This window comes from Equus quagga, chromosome 5, assembly GCF_021613505.1.
Source record: "Equus quagga isolate Etosha38 chromosome 5, UCLA_HA_Equagga_1.0, whole genome shotgun sequence".
Taxonomy (NCBI): domain Eukaryota; kingdom Metazoa; phylum Chordata; class Mammalia; order Perissodactyla; family Equidae; genus Equus; species Equus quagga.
The window spans coordinates 44,472,463-44,491,964 of NC_060271.1; the positions used below are offsets into that span (position 1 = coordinate 44,472,463).

The 19,502-nt window shown below is 59.2% G+C and overlaps 1 protein-coding gene across 1 annotated transcript in view; it reads left to right on the plus strand.

The window, feature by feature from the left end:
* The window catches only part of CHD5 (chromodomain helicase DNA binding protein 5), a 61,412-nt gene that overhangs the window by 620 nt on the left and 41,290 nt on the right, over positions 1 to 19,502 (plus strand). The window contains exons 2-3 of the mRNA XM_046661787.1: positions 9,639 to 9,766; positions 17,357 to 17,536. Coding sequence (XP_046517743.1) covers positions 9,639 to 9,766; positions 17,357 to 17,536 — 308 coding nt within the window. The remainder of the gene's footprint in view (positions 1 to 9,638; positions 9,767 to 17,356; positions 17,537 to 19,502) is intronic.

Consider the following 19,502-nt stretch of genomic DNA (forward strand, 5'->3'; position numbering starts at 1 on the left):
CGGCACGCGGGCGGCCAAGGGTGGGGTGCGATCGGGGCCACCCGGGCCGAGGCGCGGGCCAGGCGCGGGCGGAGGACCGCGGGGGGCCTGCGCTGCACGCCCCGGGCGGGGAGGGGGCGCGGCGCCGCCGGGGTCAGCCCGCGTGCCCTTGAAGGGGGCGGGAATCGCGCTCGGCTCCTGGCGCCGCGCAACCCGCGCGGTGGCCCCACCGCCGCGCGCCTCTGGCCTTCTGGAGGCAGGCGGGACGCGGCCCTGGGTCCCTGGCCCATTTCGGCCCCAGGGCGGGTTGGGGTGGGTGGGGCCCGGAGCAGGGTGAGGACGAGCCGTGCTCCGGGACCTGGCGAGCGCCCTGGGCTGGGTGGTTTTTCTTGGGCCCACGAGGGCTCCAGGCTGGGGTGCACCGGCTTGGACTCCCACTCCCCTTCCGCTGCCGCTGAGTGCTATGACCGCCGCTCCCAAACACTTTGCCTGGGCCGCCGGCGTCGTCCTGGCACGCCCTAGTGCCTGCCGCCGTCTCCAGCCCGCGATGGACCAGGGTAGTGGCCTTCCCAGCCCACCCCGCTTTGGCTACCGGCCTGAGCCCAGGGCCACTGCCCCTGCTCTTGCCATTTCTCTCAGAATTCAGCATAAACAGGGCTTGTGCGTCAGTGGTAACCTTGCAGGATCATCCCTTAGTTAATTGCTCACCATTTGTTTGGGACGTTTCCCCTCCTGGCACAGCTAGGCAGGACCTCACCCTGTCAACCAACCTCCCTCCCTCTCTTATGGGGGACTGTGTTACTTCTTAGCTTCCCTGCACCAAATCTGTGGCCCCTCCTGGGCTCCTTAGAGACTTGTGGGAGCTCCGGGGGCCCTCCCTGGCCCAGGAGGGAGGGGGGGAGTATCCCGCAAATTGGCATCCCAACTCCAGTGTGCAGGAGGTGAGAAGGGGAGGACCCAGTGGGCAGCAGCCCCCCAGGCTGCTGGGTCTTCCTAGCCAGGGGGTTCCCTCCAGGAGGCCAGGCCTAGGGGGGCCTCCTCCCTCTTCCACTTGTTTGCTTGTTTTAATGCTGTGATGGCCCCCTGGCAGGAGCCTGGCCTCACCCCGCCTTTCAGACACCCTGGTTTTCAACTTTGCAAAGCTCCTGCTGGGGTGGAGGGAGTGGGGGTGACGTGGCCCCATGTGGGTGGGGTTGCTTGGACAGTGGTGGACTCTTACATCCCCGGGTCCAGGGAATCAGGCCCCTTTCCCCAGAAGGGAGCACAGGCACGGAAACCCATAGCTCTTTTCTACCCAGGAGGCTGGCTCCTCCGTGAGCCGTTCACGGGCTTCCTCAGTAAGTGGTTCCTGCTGGTGCTCCGGGCGTGGCCCTTTTGTGGCACTGATAGGGGTAGTGGACGTGAATTGACAGGCTTGTTCCAGGACTTCATCAACCCCGTGATGGGGTCCCCTGTCCCCCTCTCCCACATACTCTGGCTCTCCCTGGTTGTTTCAGGGAGAGGGGAACGTTGGAGGGGAGGAGGCCAGGGAAGGTACCCCAGGCTGGTGGGCACCCAACTCACTCTGTTTGGGCCAGAGGGGTTGGGCCTTGGTCGAAGTCACCTGCCCACCACCCATTCTCCCTCTGCCTCCTGGTGGGTCCCACCCTTTCGGGGGGGGGGGGGGGGGGGGTGAGGTTGTCCCCAGGGCCTCTAGGAATGCCCCAAAGCCCTGCAGAGGAGGGTCATGCTCCGGCCTCTCTGGCCTGGGGATTGCAGCCCCATCCTTCAGCAAGACTAGATGCTCCACCTGAACGTTCAGAGTGGGTCCTGAGCCTTCTCAAGCTCCCAGCTCCCCTCCATGTCCCCGGTCCAAGCCATTGTCCACTCCTGCTGGTCCACTCCGGAGCCGCCTAACCAGTCCTCAATGACCACGCTCCACTCCGCAGCCAGGGTCACCTTTGTAAATCAGACCCAGACCCCCGTGGCTTCGATTGACTGCAAAGCCCCTGCTCTGTCCCTCCGTCATCACCCCCACTCCTCCTGTTCATGTGCTGCAGCCACACTGGCCTTCTTGCTGCTTCTAGAACCCCCCAAACTCCATCCTGCCCTTGAGCATTGGCTGTGACCTCTGCTGACCTGCTTTTTCCTGTGCTCACGGCTGCCTCCTTCCTTGCTGTCGTTTAGGTCCTAGCTCAAATGACACCAGAAGGAGTCCCTCCTTGACCTCCTGGCTCAAGTGTGGCCCCACCCCTGTCACTCTCAGACCCATCTGAATGCTGTATTTTTCTGGCAGCATTTTCTACTCCCTGGGATATTATCACCAGCCTACTTCTGTGTCGGTGGTAACTCCCTTGGTCACATGCCGTGCCTGGCACATGGCACTGTGCGGGCTCAAGAGATGGTTGTGATCTCAGTGTCTGAGGACTAGGAGTCGCTAGGTCACCCCTGGCCCCCGGATGCGATGACAGCCTCAGCCCAGGCCTCGTGTCTCTCCTGAAGTGCTAGCCAGTTGGCCCCCGAGCCCTCCATTGCAGCCGCTCTGCAGCCCTCAGCCTGAGCTGGAGACTGTGACCCGACCGGACCTAGAGCCAGTAGGTTCCAAAACATCACAGTTTGCGGGCGGAGGAGCTGGTGTTTGGGCAACGTCATGCTCATTTTTAAATCTGCAGCAGTTGGACTCGTTACTTGTCAAATCGACTTTCTTTTCACTCTGCCCCGTCTCCCACCTCCCCCTCAGCAGTATTCTTGTTTCCCACACGGGGGCTTTGCTGGACCAGCCTTCTGGCGTTGAGGCAGGTGGGCGAGCCTGCTTTGAGGAGGAGGGCGGGGTGAGTGCCTGCCTCTCCAGCTCAGGGACTGGCAGCTGCCAAATTCTCCCAGGGATTCAGAGGGCCAGGCAAAGGGAGCACTCAAGGGTCAAATGAGTCTAGCTCTGCTGCTTGTTAGCTGCCTGACCTTGGGCAAGCTACCTAGCCCCTCTGCCTCAGTGTCCCCACTTGTAGAATGGGGCTCTAGCACTAGCTACCTCATAGAGGGTTATTATGAGGACGGGGGAGATGGTGCACGTGGAACATTTAGGTCACAGTGCCCAGCACATCATAGGTGCCCAATAAACTGTGACTATTACGATTGGCACCACCCAAGGCGGGGCAGTTGACCTGCCTTCCTCAAGGAAATGCTTCCGAGACTTGCACCTTCATCCAGTAAGCAGGGGGGCATGGGGGCCTGGGCCAGGGGAGGGCTAGGAATGTGAAGCCCATGGAGGGGCTGGAGCGAGGGAAGGAGGGAGGGGCTCAGCACTCTGGGCCTTTCCCTCAGAAGTTCCTCAATCACACACAGCCAGAGGGGTGGGTTTTCCAGAGCTGGTGAGTCCAGCTTCTCTCCTGGCCAGGTAGTGTGACCACCCTGGCCCAAGAGACACTTGACTGGCCCATGCCCCCCAGCCCACAGGACTGCCCCCAGCCATGTGAGCATCTTAGGCTTCCTTGGACCCAGGGGCAAGGAAAGAGTGATAGCTATGATTCCCAAAGGTCCTTGCCTTCTTAGCTTGTCCCCCACCATGGGGAAATGTGGGTTTGGGGGTCCCAAGAAGCCTGATTATATTTAATACTCTTTGCTAGGAAGAGAGAGGCAAAGTGATCAGCACAATTTGCCCAGTGGCTTGACCTGGGACATCTTCACCTCACTCCAAATTGATCAGAGACTAAGATCCATCTATCATTTCATCAGTTCATTCAATCTCCCACCCACTTATTAATCCACCCACTTGTGTATCCACCCTCCCACCTAAACGTCTACCCATCCAACCATAAAACATCCACTCACCACCCACCAGCCATCCATCCAACCCACTCATATCATCCATCCTACCCCCTCTCCATTCTCCATCCATCCATCCGTTCATCTATCCATCTATCCATCGTGCTCACTCCATCCATCCACCCATCTTTCATCTATCCATTTATCCTACCCATTCTCCATTCACCATCCATGCATCCTACCCACTCTCCATCCTCCATCCATCTACCCATCCTTCATCCGTCTATCCATCCTACCCACTCTCCATCCTCCATCCATCCATCCCACTCTCCATCCATCCATTCATCCATCCTGCCCACTCTCCATCCAGCCATCCATTCATTCATCCATCCATCCACCCATCCACCCACAGACCCAACAGTGATTTCTTGAGTATCTTCTCTGGTGTCTTTCTGTGGCTTTTGTAGGTAAAATTTTGAGACTTTCTCCTTTATCTCTTTGGCTCTGTCCTTATTTCCCTCTCTCTGTCTCTTTCTCTCAGTCTATCCCCTTGTCTGTCCCTCAGTTTGTCTGTCTCCTAGTCTGTCAGTCTGTCTTCCCTGAGTTCCTGCCTCTGCTTCTCTCTCGGCAGGGCTGGCTCTCTTGCCCTCTTTTGTCCTGTCTTTCCCTGGTCCTTTGGGTGTGTCTCCTCATTCTCTCCCTCCTTTGCCTCTCTTCCCTCCCCATCCCTGCAGTGCTCTGGGCCTGCAGGGGGGCTTCCCCCTGCCTTCACTGGGCCCCCTAACTCCCCCCTCCTCCCTCTCCCGGCTCCCAGTCCCTTAGGATAAAAGGCTCACCTGTCCCCCCTCCCATCTGCCCAGCGTGCTCAGGACTGACTCTTTGATGAGACGCCAATGAGACGATGTCTGGGTTTTGTTAAATGGTGTAAATAACTTATTGCTCCTCTCTTGGGCAGGAATACTGCAGCAGAGGGCCTGTGGCATGGGGGGGGCGCTTCAAAGACCGATGGGAACTTTAGTCTTGGTACCCCCTCCATGGCCAGCCCTAGGGTGACCCAGCAGTGCCCAAACCAGAGACCCCCCACCCTCTGCCACCCACCCCTTCACTACCCGCTGTCCTGACCCTCGTGTGGTCTCCCTGGGCGCCACCTCCATCGCTGAGCACCTCCTAGACATCATATCAGCAATTTTCACTCCTACTTTCAAATTCTCCATCACCCCGTGAGAAAGGCAGGATTAGGCCCATTTTAAGGATGAAGAAATGGGCTCATTGCGGGACCCCACCAGGAAAGGGTGGCAGTTTGAAGTATGCACGCTCCTGTTCCTCCCTCCTCCTGGGCCCCAGGTAGTCTTGTTCCCTGCTTGGTGCTGGGTTGGGGTGGGGAACGGAAGCAGTCCCTCTCGCCAGGCCCGGAGAGGGTGGTGGGCACTGAGCTGGCAGATTTGCAGAACCCAGGGAGGGAGCACTTGTCCCAGCTCCTGGCTCGGCCCCCCGCCGATCCTTCAGCCCCTCTAGATCAGATGAACTGGCTTTTCTTTCCACAGTCATATGCTTGTCTGATCACCTCCTATTTGCAAGGCTCATGGCTGGGCTGCCTTCTTGCCTAGGCCCCTCTGAGCTGGGCTCCCCGGCTGCCCTTCCTCAGAGGAGGGGGCAGGAGCTGGGCTGAGCATTACCCGTGGGTTGAGCATGGACACTTGTAGTGGACCAGCTGGGACCTCCCTGAGGGACCCCACGAGACCTTCCAGACCAGGGGCTGGCCTGAGTCACCTTAGTGTCCCCAGGCCACTCCCTGAGCTTGGCTTATAGGCCATGCTGTTTAAATGCTTGTTAATATGGAGTAAGTCTGAATTCTGGGAGGGTTCAATGCCTGGGGGCAGGGACAGGGGCAGGGACCACACATAGTGGTGGGAGCTGCCTGCCTGGGTTCCATCCGGGCTCTGCCACCTGCCAGTTGTAAAACTGAGATGTGAAGTGATGAGATCCTCCGAGCCTCAGTTTCCTCATCTGCAAATGGGGTAATAATAGTGCATCTCCCAGGCTTGCTGTGTGGAGTAGATGAATTAATATGAACATATGCTTCCTGCTTTGAGCCCCGTGCAGGTGGTATTTAGGTGCGTCCGTGGTTATAGCGTGTTAGTCTGAGAAGGGCCCACTCAGCTTGTCTGGGCTGCAGTCTGCAGTGTGGCCTCGGGGGCCTGCAGGGCTGAGCTGGAGCGTCTGCAGGGGGCTGCAGAGGGGCTGGGAGGAGCTTCAGGAAAAGCAGCAGAAGGTACCTCTCTCTGCCCCTTTGCCCCTACCCGTTCCCCTGCTGTCTCCATCTCTGACGCAGCCTCCCCAGGCCTGCTCGACCTGGGAGCTCAGGAGGTAGGAGAGATAACAAGGCTAATGGGTCCTAATTATAGCCCGGCATGGATCGATGGAGCCTCGGCCCTGGAGGGGCAGGGCTGGTGCGGGAAGGTACTGCCAAGCAGGCCAGAAGCACTGTGGGGCAGCCAGGAGGGGCCAGGAGCTCGCAGGACAAGGAGTCCTGAGGCCGTTTCTCCTGGGGACCCTCACTCCTCACTCCAAGGCGGGCCTGATCCCACCTTACCACTGGCTATACCCTGAGGAGTGGGCCGGGGAGGGGGGGCACAGGACACAGGGCTGGGGGCTCCAGGAGGGGCTGATGGGCACCAGGAAGGGCTGCTGGGATGTGACTCCCCACGTCTGGTTTCAGAAAGCTCAGGGCCTGTTGCAGAAGAGGCAGGAGGGGGTGGGGCTAGGGTGGGAATCATGGGGGCTTTGTGGGGGCAGAGTCGTAGGACGTCAGCCTTGGAGTGTCCTCAGGGCCGCCAGAAGCCATGAAGGGAGAGGAAGGGCCTGTCAAGAGATGGTGTGGGCAGGGTGGGGTCTCCATCCTCGAGTGCCAGCCCTGGAAGCTTCCTGGAGGAGGGATTTAATCGGACAGATGGTCCTGGGCTGTGAGGTCTTCTGGGAACGGAGGAGGAGCTCTGTCCATGGGCACAGGGTCTGGGGCCTTATCCTCTGAGGTTCGTTCTGGCCATGGATTAGGGCCAGAGTGTGGGCCACCCTGCACCACCTCCTCTCCAGGCAGGGCGGGGCGCAGCCCATGGCAGATCACAGGCTTCCTTCCAGAACCTCCCACAGCCACCTGTGCATCCTCTTGTCTGTTCTGCTGGGCTCTCGATTAGTGACTGTGTGCTGGGCTGGCCTTCCCAGTCTAGGGGACCACCCTGCTGAGGGGACAGGGGATGCAGGGTAGTTGCGGGAGGCAGGAGGGAGAGAACCCCTCATGATTGCATCAGCCTGAGCCCGTTACATAACCGGTGCTGGGCATTGCCAGGCTGTGGGGGTGGCTCTGCCCAGGCGGTGTCCCTGCGGCACTGGGGGAGGCGGAGGTGGGCGGGGGAGTGGGTAGGCGTGGATGGGTGTCCGCTCCCCAGCCAGGCTCTCTGCCAGGCCCATCACTGCTCCCCAGGGCCCTCCATTCCAGGACGACTCTGGGGGTCCCTGTGCATGTTTGCAACTGGCCTGAACAATCCCTGCCCCTCCCACATCAGGGTCAGAGGGACAGGACGGGGTCAGCTTGAGCAGCTTCAGCCTGGCTCTGCTTACAGCCTGCCCACATTAACCCAGATTTGGCCCAGCCCCTCACTGCCCACTCCCTGTGCGCCATAGCCCCGGCCAAGGCCACCGCTGTGCCCTCCATGTGGTCTTGTCCTCAGCAATACCCCTCTCTGCCAGTCAGAACCACCATGCTCAGCCCCTGGGGATGGCCAGCACTCAGGCCACTGCCTCTGTGGCAGCTCCCCATCCTGCCTGGAGTCGGCCTCCCTCCATGCCTGGGTTTGCCTCGCAGGATGGAGACAGGGTTGGGACTTGGGCATGCTCTGCCCCTTGCCCCTGTGTACTCCTGGGGTCTGTACAAGTCAGGGTGAACACTTGCTCCCTGGGTGAGGAGGCCATAGGCCTCTGGCCGCCCTGAAGAGGGGCCCCGGTGCAGAGGGGTGCCCAGACAGTGGTACAGCCCCCACCTTCCCCTGGTCGGGGGTGGTATGTGTGGGAACTGACCTGTGGGCTGTGGAGGTGGGAGGGGCGTCCACTGGGCCACCAGAGTCACCAGCTCCCTCAAGCCGCACCTAGAGTGTGGCGAGGGGAGTCACAAGACCTGGGGTGGGAGCCTGCCCGTTTCTCCCTGGGGACTTGGTGGGACAAGGGTCCCAGGCCAGGGTGGACCTGTGTGGAGGATGGGGGGCTGGATGTTGGTGTGTCCTGAGTGTGCACACGTATCTGAGCATCTGCGGTGTGTGGGTCTGACACATTCAACAACCACGATGTTTTAGGGTGAAAGACCTCCTACGTGGAGGTGTGGGGCCCTGTTTCTTTAAACTTGATGCATGGGGGCCGCTTTGCCCCTTTCCTGGGACTTCTCACCCTCCTCAGGGTCTCTCGGGGGGCAGCCCTGCAGTGGGGTCCCGCTTGAGGTTGTAGCCAGGCTGAGTGCGACCCCAGTGATGTCTCCCTGCACACCTGGTTGGCTCTTCTCTTTGCCCCCCTGGGTGCATGTGGGGCAGCGAAGGGGGATGAGGTAGGACAAGCTGGGCTGTGGGCATCAGGGCCCCCAGCTGGTGTGGAGCACTGGCTGTCTCGTGGGCCCCTTTTTGTGACTCTTTGGAGGTTTGGCTGGTTTCTTCTGGAAGCTTCCTTTGCTCCAGGCAAATGAATGTATCTCTACTCTGGGTGGTTTGTTCTTGTAGCGTCTTCTTGCTGCTGTTTGCCCCCAAGAGGACCCTCCCTCCTCCCCGCTCCGTGGCCCATGTCTGGTCCCCAGGAACTCAGGGCTCACTGCCCTTTCTCACCCGATTTCCCAGGTGGCATTAGACACTATGCCCCCAAGGCAGCGGCCACGCATCCAGCCCTCTCCCCTTGGTGGGGGGTGGTGTGAAGCTCGCGGCCAGCTGCTTCCTCAGTGATACCCCACCTGACACGTGCACCCTGCCTGCTGCCCTCTCGGCCTCATAAATTCATGAAGGAGCGAGGGGGTCCGGGAAGGGCAGGCAGCTTCTTGAAAACTCACGTGTGGTGGATGCAGCATCTCTGTGGAATTTCACATCTTCCTGGTGCCCAGCAGGAGTGTGTTGGGTTTCCTGCTGTGTGTGTGTGTCTGGGGGAGTGTACAGTGTGGGTGCATGTGCGGGATCAGGGCGAGAGAGGAAGCATGGTCTTCGATTCCCCATTAAGGGGGGTCCTGGCATCCTCCAAACCCCTGGGCATTGCTGAGCGGCTCCACGTGATCCTGGGGTGATGTGACTTGTGTGTCCCCGTCAACCTGCATTCACAAGCCGTCTCCCAGCCACACCATGGGCCACCAGAGGGCAGAGATGGGCCCCAACCCCTCCCTGGGGCCAGCTGGAGATGGCTTTGTGATCCCATGGGACCGCTTTCTCCCCAGGGAACCACATCAACAAGACCTCTTAGTTAGTCACTCACTTTTGCTCAGCACATTCAGTTTCCTGAGCACTGTCATGTCAGGGTAGGTGGTTACTGTCCCATTTTTACAGATTAGGGAAGGAAAGGTCCAGAGAGGTGAGGTGATGGGACACAGCCCACCAGAGCTGGGATTTCAGTGTTTTTCCAATCACTGAGTCTGGGTAGGGGGTGGCTTTGCGGGTTTGGGAGGAGGCTGGGGCAGGGGAGCTGGATGGAGGGAAAAGGGGTGGGGGGTGGGGATTATAAGTGGGGGTGAGGAGAGAGGGGGAGGGGTGGGGCTAGGGAGGATGGGGTGGCCATGAGTTGGCAGTGTTGGGTGGCAGAGGAGCTGGCTGTCCCAGCAGGCCTCGCCTCTCACTCTGTGTCCCTGGGGTCTCCCGGAGGGAAGCAGGGGAGTAACCCCCTCCCCCTTCTGCTTCCTCCAGAAGAAGAAGATGGTGGCCTCGAAGCCTTCGATGATTTTTTCCCTGAGGAGCCCGTGAGCCTTCCCAAGAAGAAGAAATCCAAGAAGCTCAAGGAGAACAGGTCTAAAGGGAAGCGGAAGAAGAAAGAGGTGCGTGGGGGTGGGGCGGGGCTGCGAGGAGGTGTTGGCTGCCCACCCCGGGCCTGCGCAGACAGCGCTTGTCTCCCGGACCTGCCAGGGTGGGTGTCCTGGGAGCTGAGTTTGAGTGAGAAACACCAAAACCCGTGCACAGTGGGCTGAGCGGTGGGCACAGACCTTCCCAAGAGGGATCCGACACGTCCTGTGAATGTCCGGGGGTCATTTATCCTTTCTCCTGTCGTGGCCATCCTGGGCTGTGACAACATGGGTCCCCAGCACTCGAGTCCCTTCACTGAAGGGCCCCTGTTCCCACTGCACTGTGCATCCACTGTCCCAGTCACTCTGGCCGTGCCTTCTGCCTTTGGCCCCGTCTGCCTCAGGGCAGCCCTCTGTCCTGCTTTGCTGCTTCCAATCTGTTGTGAGTTGGAATCCTAATGAAAATGATAAAAGTGGGAGAGGAGTAAGGAGGCCCTGGTGGGGCTGGGGTCCCCTCTGAGTCACCGTGAGCTTTGTGACCTCATTTTCAGAATGCTTCCACAGGGACTCACTTATCCTCAAGGTCGACCTTGGGAATCGGTGAGATGGGGATGATGATCACCTTTGGCAGATGGGGAAACTGAGGCTGACTTGCAGCTTAAAGCTCTTCTCACCTGGAGGGGGGAGGGACGGTAACAGGACAGTGTGACAGCTCCCATCTTGTCTCTTTGTGATTGCTGCCCACCTCTTTTTGGGTGTCATCCCCCATCCTCGAGGCGGCCCGTGGGGAAGGTGGTGGCGTGTGCCCCGCTTTACAGACGAGGGAGTGGAGGCTCAGAGATGAACTTGTCCAGGGTCGCAGTGACAGCCAAGATCTGGACTGGGGACTGCTCCTGTGTCCAGCCACCCCCCTGGCCCGTTCCCCCAGGGCCTGCCTGCCCTGAGGGGAAGTGATGTCAGTTCTCCGGCCTTCTCACTTCCCCTTCCCAGAGGGGGACCCACCTGGCCCAGCCTTGCAGGGGAGGTGGTGGGGGAGGTTTGGTGGGGAGGTATTAGCGCCCTCCGTGGCCCTGGGGCAGAGCTGGGCCCAGACTCAGAGTGAGGTGAGGAGAGGAGAGCATATCCCGGGCTGAGGGTGCAGGTGTCTGTCAGAGTGTTCTGGGTGCAGCCAGTGAGTGACTCAAGGCTAGAGGCGCCTCAGAGGCCACTGTGGGCCTCTTGCTTGTCCCCTGAGTGACAAGGGGTCACTGGAAGACTTTCTGCAGAGGTCTGTGATGACAGCTCCAGCAGGCTCCTGAGGGCACTGAGAGGGCAGAATGGAGGAGACCTCTGAGGATGGAGGGCTCATGACCCTGGGCAGGTGAGAAGGGGAAAGATTTCTTCCTGAGAATCTGCCTCTGAAGCCACTGCCTGACCTTATCTGAGTCTCGCTTCTGTGTCCGCAGTAAGGGGGGCACCACCTGTCCACCTCCCCTGCCTGTTCTGGGGTGAACCAGATGTGGACCAGCAGGGTACCTTTATGTGAGAAGTGCCACGGGGAAGGCCAGAGGCACTTGGGGGCATCCAGGGTGTCAGCCTGGATGTGTCTAGAGGGCAGGGCCTGCCTCGACTGTGCCCCAGGTTGCCATGGTGGTCAGCCTGGGACTGACCTGTTGGGAGCTCAGGGCCTGGGACAGGGAGGTGTCAGCCCCCGGCCCTTTCGACTGGAACCACCCCAGGTGCGTCCCGCCTGTGTCTTTGGTGAGGTTGGGGTCAGCATTGCTCACCTGGACCCTCCCCTGTGCTGCTGTCCTGGCTCCTGCCCTGCCACGCCCCTGCAGTCCTCTGTTTCCTGGGAAGGACTTCCTAAGGGACATGTCTCACCACGCCCCACAGCTGCCCTGTCCAGGCTCCAAGGCCTCAAAGCTGCCTCCCAGGCCCCCTCCCTGCCTCCTTTGTGCCACACCCCTGGCGTGTGGGGACTGCCCTTTCTTCCCTGAGCCTCCTCCAAGCCCAGTGCTGCCCCTGCCCGGCACCACCTTCTGTCTCTGCTGTCGCCCAGCTCTGTCCTCACTGCCTGGGCTCCTGGCATTGGTCCAGAATCGATGTGTGTCTCCTCCCAGGACACCCCGCTCCTCACCCTGGGGCGGCACATGGGCATACAGGCTCTGAGACTCTTCCGAGGCTTTGTCCCCATTATCCAGCTGGGTAAGTGGAGGCAGGAGACAGGAAGGGAGCATCTCAGTGGGGGAGATGCTGTGGACCAGCTCCTCTGCCATGGGGAGGGGCCTCTGAATTCCCTGCTGTGCCCGCCACCCCCCACCCTCCCACCACTGATACCCTCACCATCCTTGTTTCTTCTGAGGGGCAGAGGATAGATGGTTCTGGAGCTGGCAGGACCTTGGGATGCAGGGGCCGACTTCCTGGTTGAGGCTGTGAAATGTCATTCTGCTGTGGTCACTCCTCTCACCCCCAGACCTGAGGCTCTGTGGACGTGGGGTGGAGGTGGATTTTAGGGTCCTGAGGCCTGGTGGCTGAGGCAGGGGCTTCCTGCACAGATTCCCCCCCACCGCGCCCCCCAGCTTCTCAGTGTTTTCTTTCTCTTGGAAACTGGGCAGGAGGCTCAATGCCATCATGTCCTTGGTCTCAGGCATTCAGGCTGGGTCTACCCAGTTCCCAAATGCAGATGAAGGACCACCAGGGGTGCCACAGGGGCCTGTGGGCACCTGCCTTCCTCCCCTCCCCAGCCAAGGCAGGGCTGGCTTTTCTCTCGCCCTCCTGGGCACAGGGTATGGCAGGACCCTGCCAGGAAGGAGGCTGGAGGGGGGTAGGGCGTGGACAGTGGTGAGGTGGGGGGCTAGGGGGAGGTCGGCAGTGGAGAGGTTGGCCATGTGGCCCCCAAGGCCTGAGGGCTGGCGTTGCCTCCCCCGGCCCAGCACCAGGGTCACTCAGGCCTCCTCCCTCCCTCCTTCCTCTGGACCTACCTGGACACACGTTCTTGTTCTTGTCACTGTGTCTGTCCCTCTGGCTCCTGTCTCTCTGTCTGTCTGTCTCTCACTATTCTGGCCTGCGCTTGGACTCTCTCTTACATCTCTTGCTCTCCCTCCTTGGTCTCCCTTGCCCCGTCTCCTGTTCCATTTCTTCTTCCCCCTCCAGCCTCATTTCCCTCCCTCACTCCCTCCGTTTTTTCTCTCTCTTCCTCCTCTTCCATTCTCTCCACTCTCCCTCCCCTCACTTCCTTACCCTCTCTCCTTCCTCTCTATACTGAGATGCAATTCGGGTTCTCAACAAGGGTGGAGGGCTGGGTGGACGAGAGGCCTGCAGATGTCTTGGCAGTGCCAGACAGGCCCCCAAGGCGACCCTTGGGCCATTGCTGCCCTCTCCCCTGAATTCCTAAGAGCCTGGCTTGGCCAGCTGTCAGATCTTAGAGGGTCTAGAGCATGCTGCAGCCAGAGAGCAGGATCCTGGCCCCCCTGTACCCCCCGCGCACCCATAGGCCAGGGTCCTCAGGACGTGAGGTGGGCAATCTCACCCCTTTCCTCCTCTCCGTCTCCAACCAGGTGGCCCCAAGATTGGGTGGTGGGCGGAGGCAGCAGAGGGGCTGGGCGGTGGAATCCATGCCATAGTTTTTTTTGGAGGGGGGTGGGCAGGAAGCAAGTCGTGGATTCTGATTTACATAAAATAACCAGGCTGCGGCCAGAACCTGAGCATATGTAGATGAAGCTCCTTGTCAGACCCAGCGCAGGAGGGAGAAATGATTTCAACCTGTACCGCAGCGGTTACCATAGCAACCAATTATTCAGTGCTAAATTATAACTGTTTATAACACTCGTGAATGGGAAGGCTCATATTTCATTCTTTCTTTTTCCCTCTCAGTCTTGAAGGACCCCAAATTGAGAATGACCAACTCTCCAAGTCCTTCTTTTCCAGTGTAAATGCCTCCTTTTTTGTGCTAAGTGCTGGTTGTAGAAGCAAGGGAGAGGGAGACTCGAGGCCTTGATGGAGAGACATCTGCAGAGCTGGGGAGGAGGAAGGGTGGGCGGGGACTGTCCATTTGGGGTCCCCAGGGCCTGCACTGGGGGCATGCTGGGGCCTCAGTGGGCCTGGGGCTCAGGGTAGAGACCCCGCCCACCTGCCCCCAGCTGCCTGCACACACAGCCTGGATGTGGTGTTTAAGACAGCTTTGCAGCTGGATGCTGTTGGGCGCTCCAAGTCCACTAAGATTCCTCTACCAGCAGCCGCATCTCCTGTAGCCACGCCCAGGGCTGCTGCGGCCCAAAGGACGGCATCAAGGTCAAAGCCCTGACTGACTGTCATCCTGAAGTTCACTGTCGTCCCCCACGGTGTGGCTCAGGGCTGAGGTTGGTCCAGGGCTTTATTAGGGAGTTATTGCTCCGTGCCTGTGTCTCCTCCCCTGATCGTGGCTTGGCCCACACCTGACTCCATAAGTTTCAAGACACTGAACGACTCACCTTCTCCTGGTTCTCCGTCGTTCCTTCTCTCCTTGCCACTGGCTGACGCCGCATCCCTCCAGGTCCTGATGCTGGGTCAGTTCTCTTCGAGTTGTTTTCAGAACCATTTGCTGCCCTTCTCCTTGCCCCTTTCTCTGCAAGGAAAGATTATTTTGGAGAGAAAGAAAAGGAGGCCCAGGTCTAGAAGTGTCCGAACAGCTGGATGCAGAGATATGCCTATGCTGCGGATGCAGACTCATTGTGCCAGCGCGAAACCAATATCTGAAGACCTGCCCTGCCCCTCACCCTCAGCCAGCCCCCCGGTGTGGGCAGGAGGGTTCAGATGAGATCTGGTGCAGGTGGGGGTGGGCCCAGGTGGTGCGAGCTTCATTTGGTGGAGGGAGAAGTTAGGGCCTGGAGGGGATGAGTGGGCAGGGGTCGGGAGAACTGGGGAATCAGAGCTTTCTCTTTGATGGGCTTTCACCAGTGCAGCTAGACAGCAGAGGGAGAAGGCTGCCCTTCCCTGAAATGTGAGGCTGCCATCACTGCCATCACCCATGGACGACTGGGCACTGACGAGTAGCAGACGAGCCCTGCCATAGCTCTGGCTCGTTCCTCAAGGAGGAACTCTGCCCTCCTGCTCTCCTACTTAGCCCTGGAGTGGATGCCCAGCTTGGCGCCTTCTGCCAGGCCTCCCTCACTCCCCCTCCCCCCCACTGCACTGTGCACAGACAAACGAAATCTACTGGAGGCGCCTTCCCCTCCTCCCTCCCTTCCTCCTCCCCTCTCTCCAGCTCCCTCTGGGCCCTGCATGTGCAGCTGTGCTGGCCACTCCTGGTCTCTCCTGCACTTGGGAAGTGGCCATGCCTGCTTCCCATCAGATGCTCAGGTCAGCTCTCCCTCAGGTGCGGCCACAACAGCCCCTTCTGCCGGCATCAGATTGTCACTCTGCACTGTAATTGTCGCCCAGCTGCAGGCAACATCTATGTAGTTGGCTTTAGCTCAGTCCTGAAATGCAAAAACGAGGAGAATGAGGCTGATGTGTCTCTAGTTTGTCGTATCGCCTGCATCTTTGGCTTCCAAGCAGATTTGGGGTCGTCATGGGTATTGGGTCTCTTCCATTTCAAAACGTTTAAGGCTGTCTCTTACGTGATCCTCTTAGCACTCTTTGTGGCATCTCCATTTCACAGATGAGGAAGTTGAGGCCGAGGTGCCACAGTGACTTGCCTTGTTCCCAGTCTAGCAAGGGGCAGAGCTCCAAGGCATTCTCTGTCCTGCAGCCTCCCCAGGGAGCCCCAGGACCCACAGTCAGACCACTCGGGTATCAGCTGGGTATCAGCTGTGGGTCCTCCTGCCTTATCCCTGGTCTGGTTTGTGGAATTTGCCCCAGGGCAGCGGAGGGCCAGCCCTGCAACCCTCCCTCAGGGCTCCCACAGCCTCTGTCCGTGGTGCTGAAGTTCCTGGCAGCCACCTTCTTCCATCCTTACCTTTTCTGGGATGAGGGCTGGGGTAGCGCTTGTCTCAGGTCTTTTGAAGGGTGGTTTCTCGAAGCTGGCCGAACTCTATGCCCTCAGGGAAAATGGACGTCCCTGTCTGACCCCCATTTCCCCAAAGGAATGAGGCATAGCTGGGAGCTGTGGCCCCAGGGCCCCGCCTCACCACCAGCGCTGGCAGCATGAGAGCCTACCTGCAAGGCTGTCATGCCTTGGGCAGGCTCTGGCAGTAGCCAGGACTGGCTCTGCCCCTGGGGCCAGCATGGCGAAGTCAGTATTCTGGGAAACACCCGGTTCCGGAAAGGCGCAGAGGCCCTGCTGTCTGCCAACCACCAGCCAGCGCACTGACTCAGAGGCTTAATGAGCGTAAAAGGTTTGGGAGCAGGGAGCTGGCGGCAGAGAGGGAGCTGAGATTCCAGGAGAGTCAGGTAGTGCAGGGATCCTGTTGGGGGGTGGGGGGGCGTCCTTTCCCAGCTGTTTCTCAGGAAGAGCCTCCTTCCTGGGAAAAAGACCCTCAGTTCTTTACTGTGTGGCTCGAAAGGGCAGAGATCAGGCTTGGGCCTCCCAAGATTCTCCAGACAGACCCGCTGCCCTTGCTGACTCCCTCCTCTCTCTTTCCCCCTCCCTCCTCTCTCTTTTTTCCCCCTCCCTCCCTCCCTCCTCTTATGCCTCTCTCCCCCATTGCTGTTTCCTGAGCTCATTTTCCATCTCTCCAGTTCTCTCTTCATCTTTTCCATGCCTCTCTTTGCTCACCCTGAAAACAGTAAATAGCCAGCATGAAGATGACAAGCCTGTGCTGTAATTGGAGCATGAGTGCCCAGCCTCTCTGTGAAGACCCGGGCCGGAGCAGGCTGGGAAGGGCTTTGCCAGTCCACTTGCATCTGAAAGGATGCAAGTAAACAGCTTTCTCGGAGGGGCAGTGCCTTTCTGGTGGGGATGCTCTGGCTGTAAATGCCCTTATCTCCATATAAATGGGCCATTTTCTGCCTGTACAGACGGGAAACTAAATCAAGGAAGCCAAGCTTAAGAGCTGCCTAAATTACCTTGTCTCATGTTAAGACACAGCGGCCAGGGTGGGGGTGGTAGGGAAGGTGGGCTTGTGCCATAGCAGCTTCTGGAGAGCCCACAGGCAGACAAAACTGGGATGTGTGTTCTGCGTTAATTCTAGGTTTCACTTGACCGGCACAGTTCCATAGGATGCATACATAAGCAGAGAGGTTAGGTACTGGGAGAGAGGCTCTCTTTCCCACCCAACTGGGACTTTTCCAGTGCACTTTGTTTTCTGGCTCTCTGGGCCTCTCCTCAGCTGTGGGCTCTTGGGTCTGAGCACCATCATGCAACACTTTAAAATCCCAACATCCACAGAAACCTGTTCTGATGGAAGCAGAGCCCGAGCCTCCCCTCCCCAGGGCAGTCCAAGCAGGCTGCATGGGGAAGCCTGACTTCGCCAGAGGCCTTGCCTCACCTGCACACTCCACCATTTGCCCACTCAGCGGGGATGAGACCCTTGACGTGTGCCGGCTCCGGGCAGACCCTCTGGCTGGGCTTCAGTGCTGAGCTGTGACCAGTGGGACACCGAATGATCCAGAAAGCGTGGGCTGACTGACTTTGCCGGGCGGCCACTCTCAGGGCAGTACTGCTGCCCAGGACTCTGGACTTGCTTGGGGCCTGTGTAGCCCTCACTGTCTCCCTTTCTGTTCCAGGGGAGCAATGATGAACTATCGGAAAATGAAGAGGATCTGGAAGAGAAGTCAGAGAGCGAGGGCAGTGACTACTCCCCTAATAAAAAGAAGAAGAAAAAACTCAAGGACAAGAAGGAGAAAAAAGCCAAGAGAAAAAAGAAGGATGATGATGAGGATGATAATGACGACGGATGCCTGAAGGTAACCATTGAGGGCCGGCTGGAGGGACCGGACTCCGAGAGGCCACACCTGCCGGGACTGGCTGGGCCTCCTGCAGTCAGTTCTCTGTCTCCCGGCCTGGGAGCCCCTGAGTGAAAGACCTGAGTATCCTTTCCCCCGGTGGCTGTCGGGAGCGGACGGGTCTGTGGCTGTGAGTGTGTGCCTGTGTGTGTGCATGCACGTGGAGCTTGGATGCAGTTTGTGAGAAATACTGCAGCCACAGGTCTTGAAGACATATCTGAAATAACGATGGGTGGCGTTTAGGGGTTTGGAAGGAGTCGCGCAGCCTCTTGCTGATGTACTGTCTGCTCTTCTGCCTGTTCGCGCGCACAGCTGTTCTGAGGAGAGTGATGGTCTGAGCTTTGTGTCAGGAGCCTCTTGCCTGGAGCAGTTTGGGGAAATAAAACAAATGGAGCCTTTGCCGATAAGAAGCGGCTGGACAGCTCCGCTTAGGGTGGGAGGGGAACTTTGTCACTCAGCCGCACTCTGACATCCCGCCCTCGTGGGCCAGAGTGTCCCCGTGAGCAGGATTCGGGGGCCTGCAGCTCCCCCTGGGTAAAAGCATCTTCCCCATGAAGGTGGGGAATGATGTGAACCGAGCCAAGGCTCCTGGTCTCAGAGGCCGCCCTGTCGGGGCTCCTCTGGGAAGGGACGGGGCCGAGGGTGAGGCTGGTGGGCGGGCTCTGGGCCTAGCCCTCGCACAGTGGGCAGAGGTCAGCGAGTCATCAGGAGCACCTGCTTCCTTTGTTCTTTCACGGCACCCAGACTCAGTTTGGGCTGGCCGTGGATTTAAAGATAAGTGTTCCGTAAATATTAGTACAGTGGCTGTTGGGGGAGGTAGAAACAGTGACTGTCGGCAACTGAAGTTGGGAAGCTCCGGTGGTGTCCCGACACCCAGAGGGATTTCATCCCTTGGCAGGTGTGTCGTGAGTCATCTGCGGCTGATAATAGCTGAAGGGCTGACAGCTTTGAAAGATGAACTTACGGGAGCGACTCAGGGTTATCCTGTAACAATGTCACCCGCTCGCTCACATGCTGCTCTGCTTCCTGGGGGCGGGGGCCGAAGGCCTGATGTGCCTCCAGGAATGGCTGTGTGTCATGGGGGCAGGTCGGTCATGGGAGGGGCTCCCCCATGGCAGCACCTCTGAACTGTCACAGAGAGCAGGAGGAGGCTGGGAAGCGAGTTCTGGAGCTGCTCTCTTGTGCCAGGCAGGCCTGGTTCTCAGCTCCAGGGCGCTTCAAGCTGAGGGAGCCTGATGCTCCACCCGGCGGCCTTCCTTAGTAGGAGCAGACAGCCCAGCCCCATGGGGCTTAGGCAGTAAGGGGGTTTGTCGGATCAGGGCCCCAAGAGTTGATGGGCAAGGAGGCTACCAGCCTGTGGGGCCCAGTGGTGTCTTCTGGGGCCTTGTTTCTTTGCATCTCTCACCCTGCCTCTGCGGGGTCAGCTCCGGCCTCAGGCCAGGCACCCTTGTGGCTGGGAATGGGTGTAGCAGCAGCTCAGGGCTTCTCTGCCACCCACTGCCCCATCCAGCAGGAGGGAAAGCAGGCCTGTGTCCTAGTTGTCCACACAGGAGACCCAGCGGTCCCCTTGGCCGCACTGGCTTAAGTCATGTGCCCACCTGGACCAATGGCTGTGGCCTGGGAGTGGCTGTGCTGACTGGCTGAGTGGATCAGTGGGTGGGACTGGGGCAGCTCAAGGCTGTCTGGAACAGGTGGAAAATTGCAGTGAGGGCCCTGTTGCAAGCACACGTGCTAACCCATTCCCTCCTGTGAGGCAGGTGCTGTAACCCCGTTTTACAGATGGGGAGACTGAGGCCTAGAGAGGTGAAGTAGCTTGTCTACCTCTCACTGCCAGTATATGGCAGCGCAGGATTAGAACTGGTGTCTCTCTGGCTCCAGAGCCCATCATAGCCAGCACCCCCACCCCCACCCCATCCCGTCATAGCCA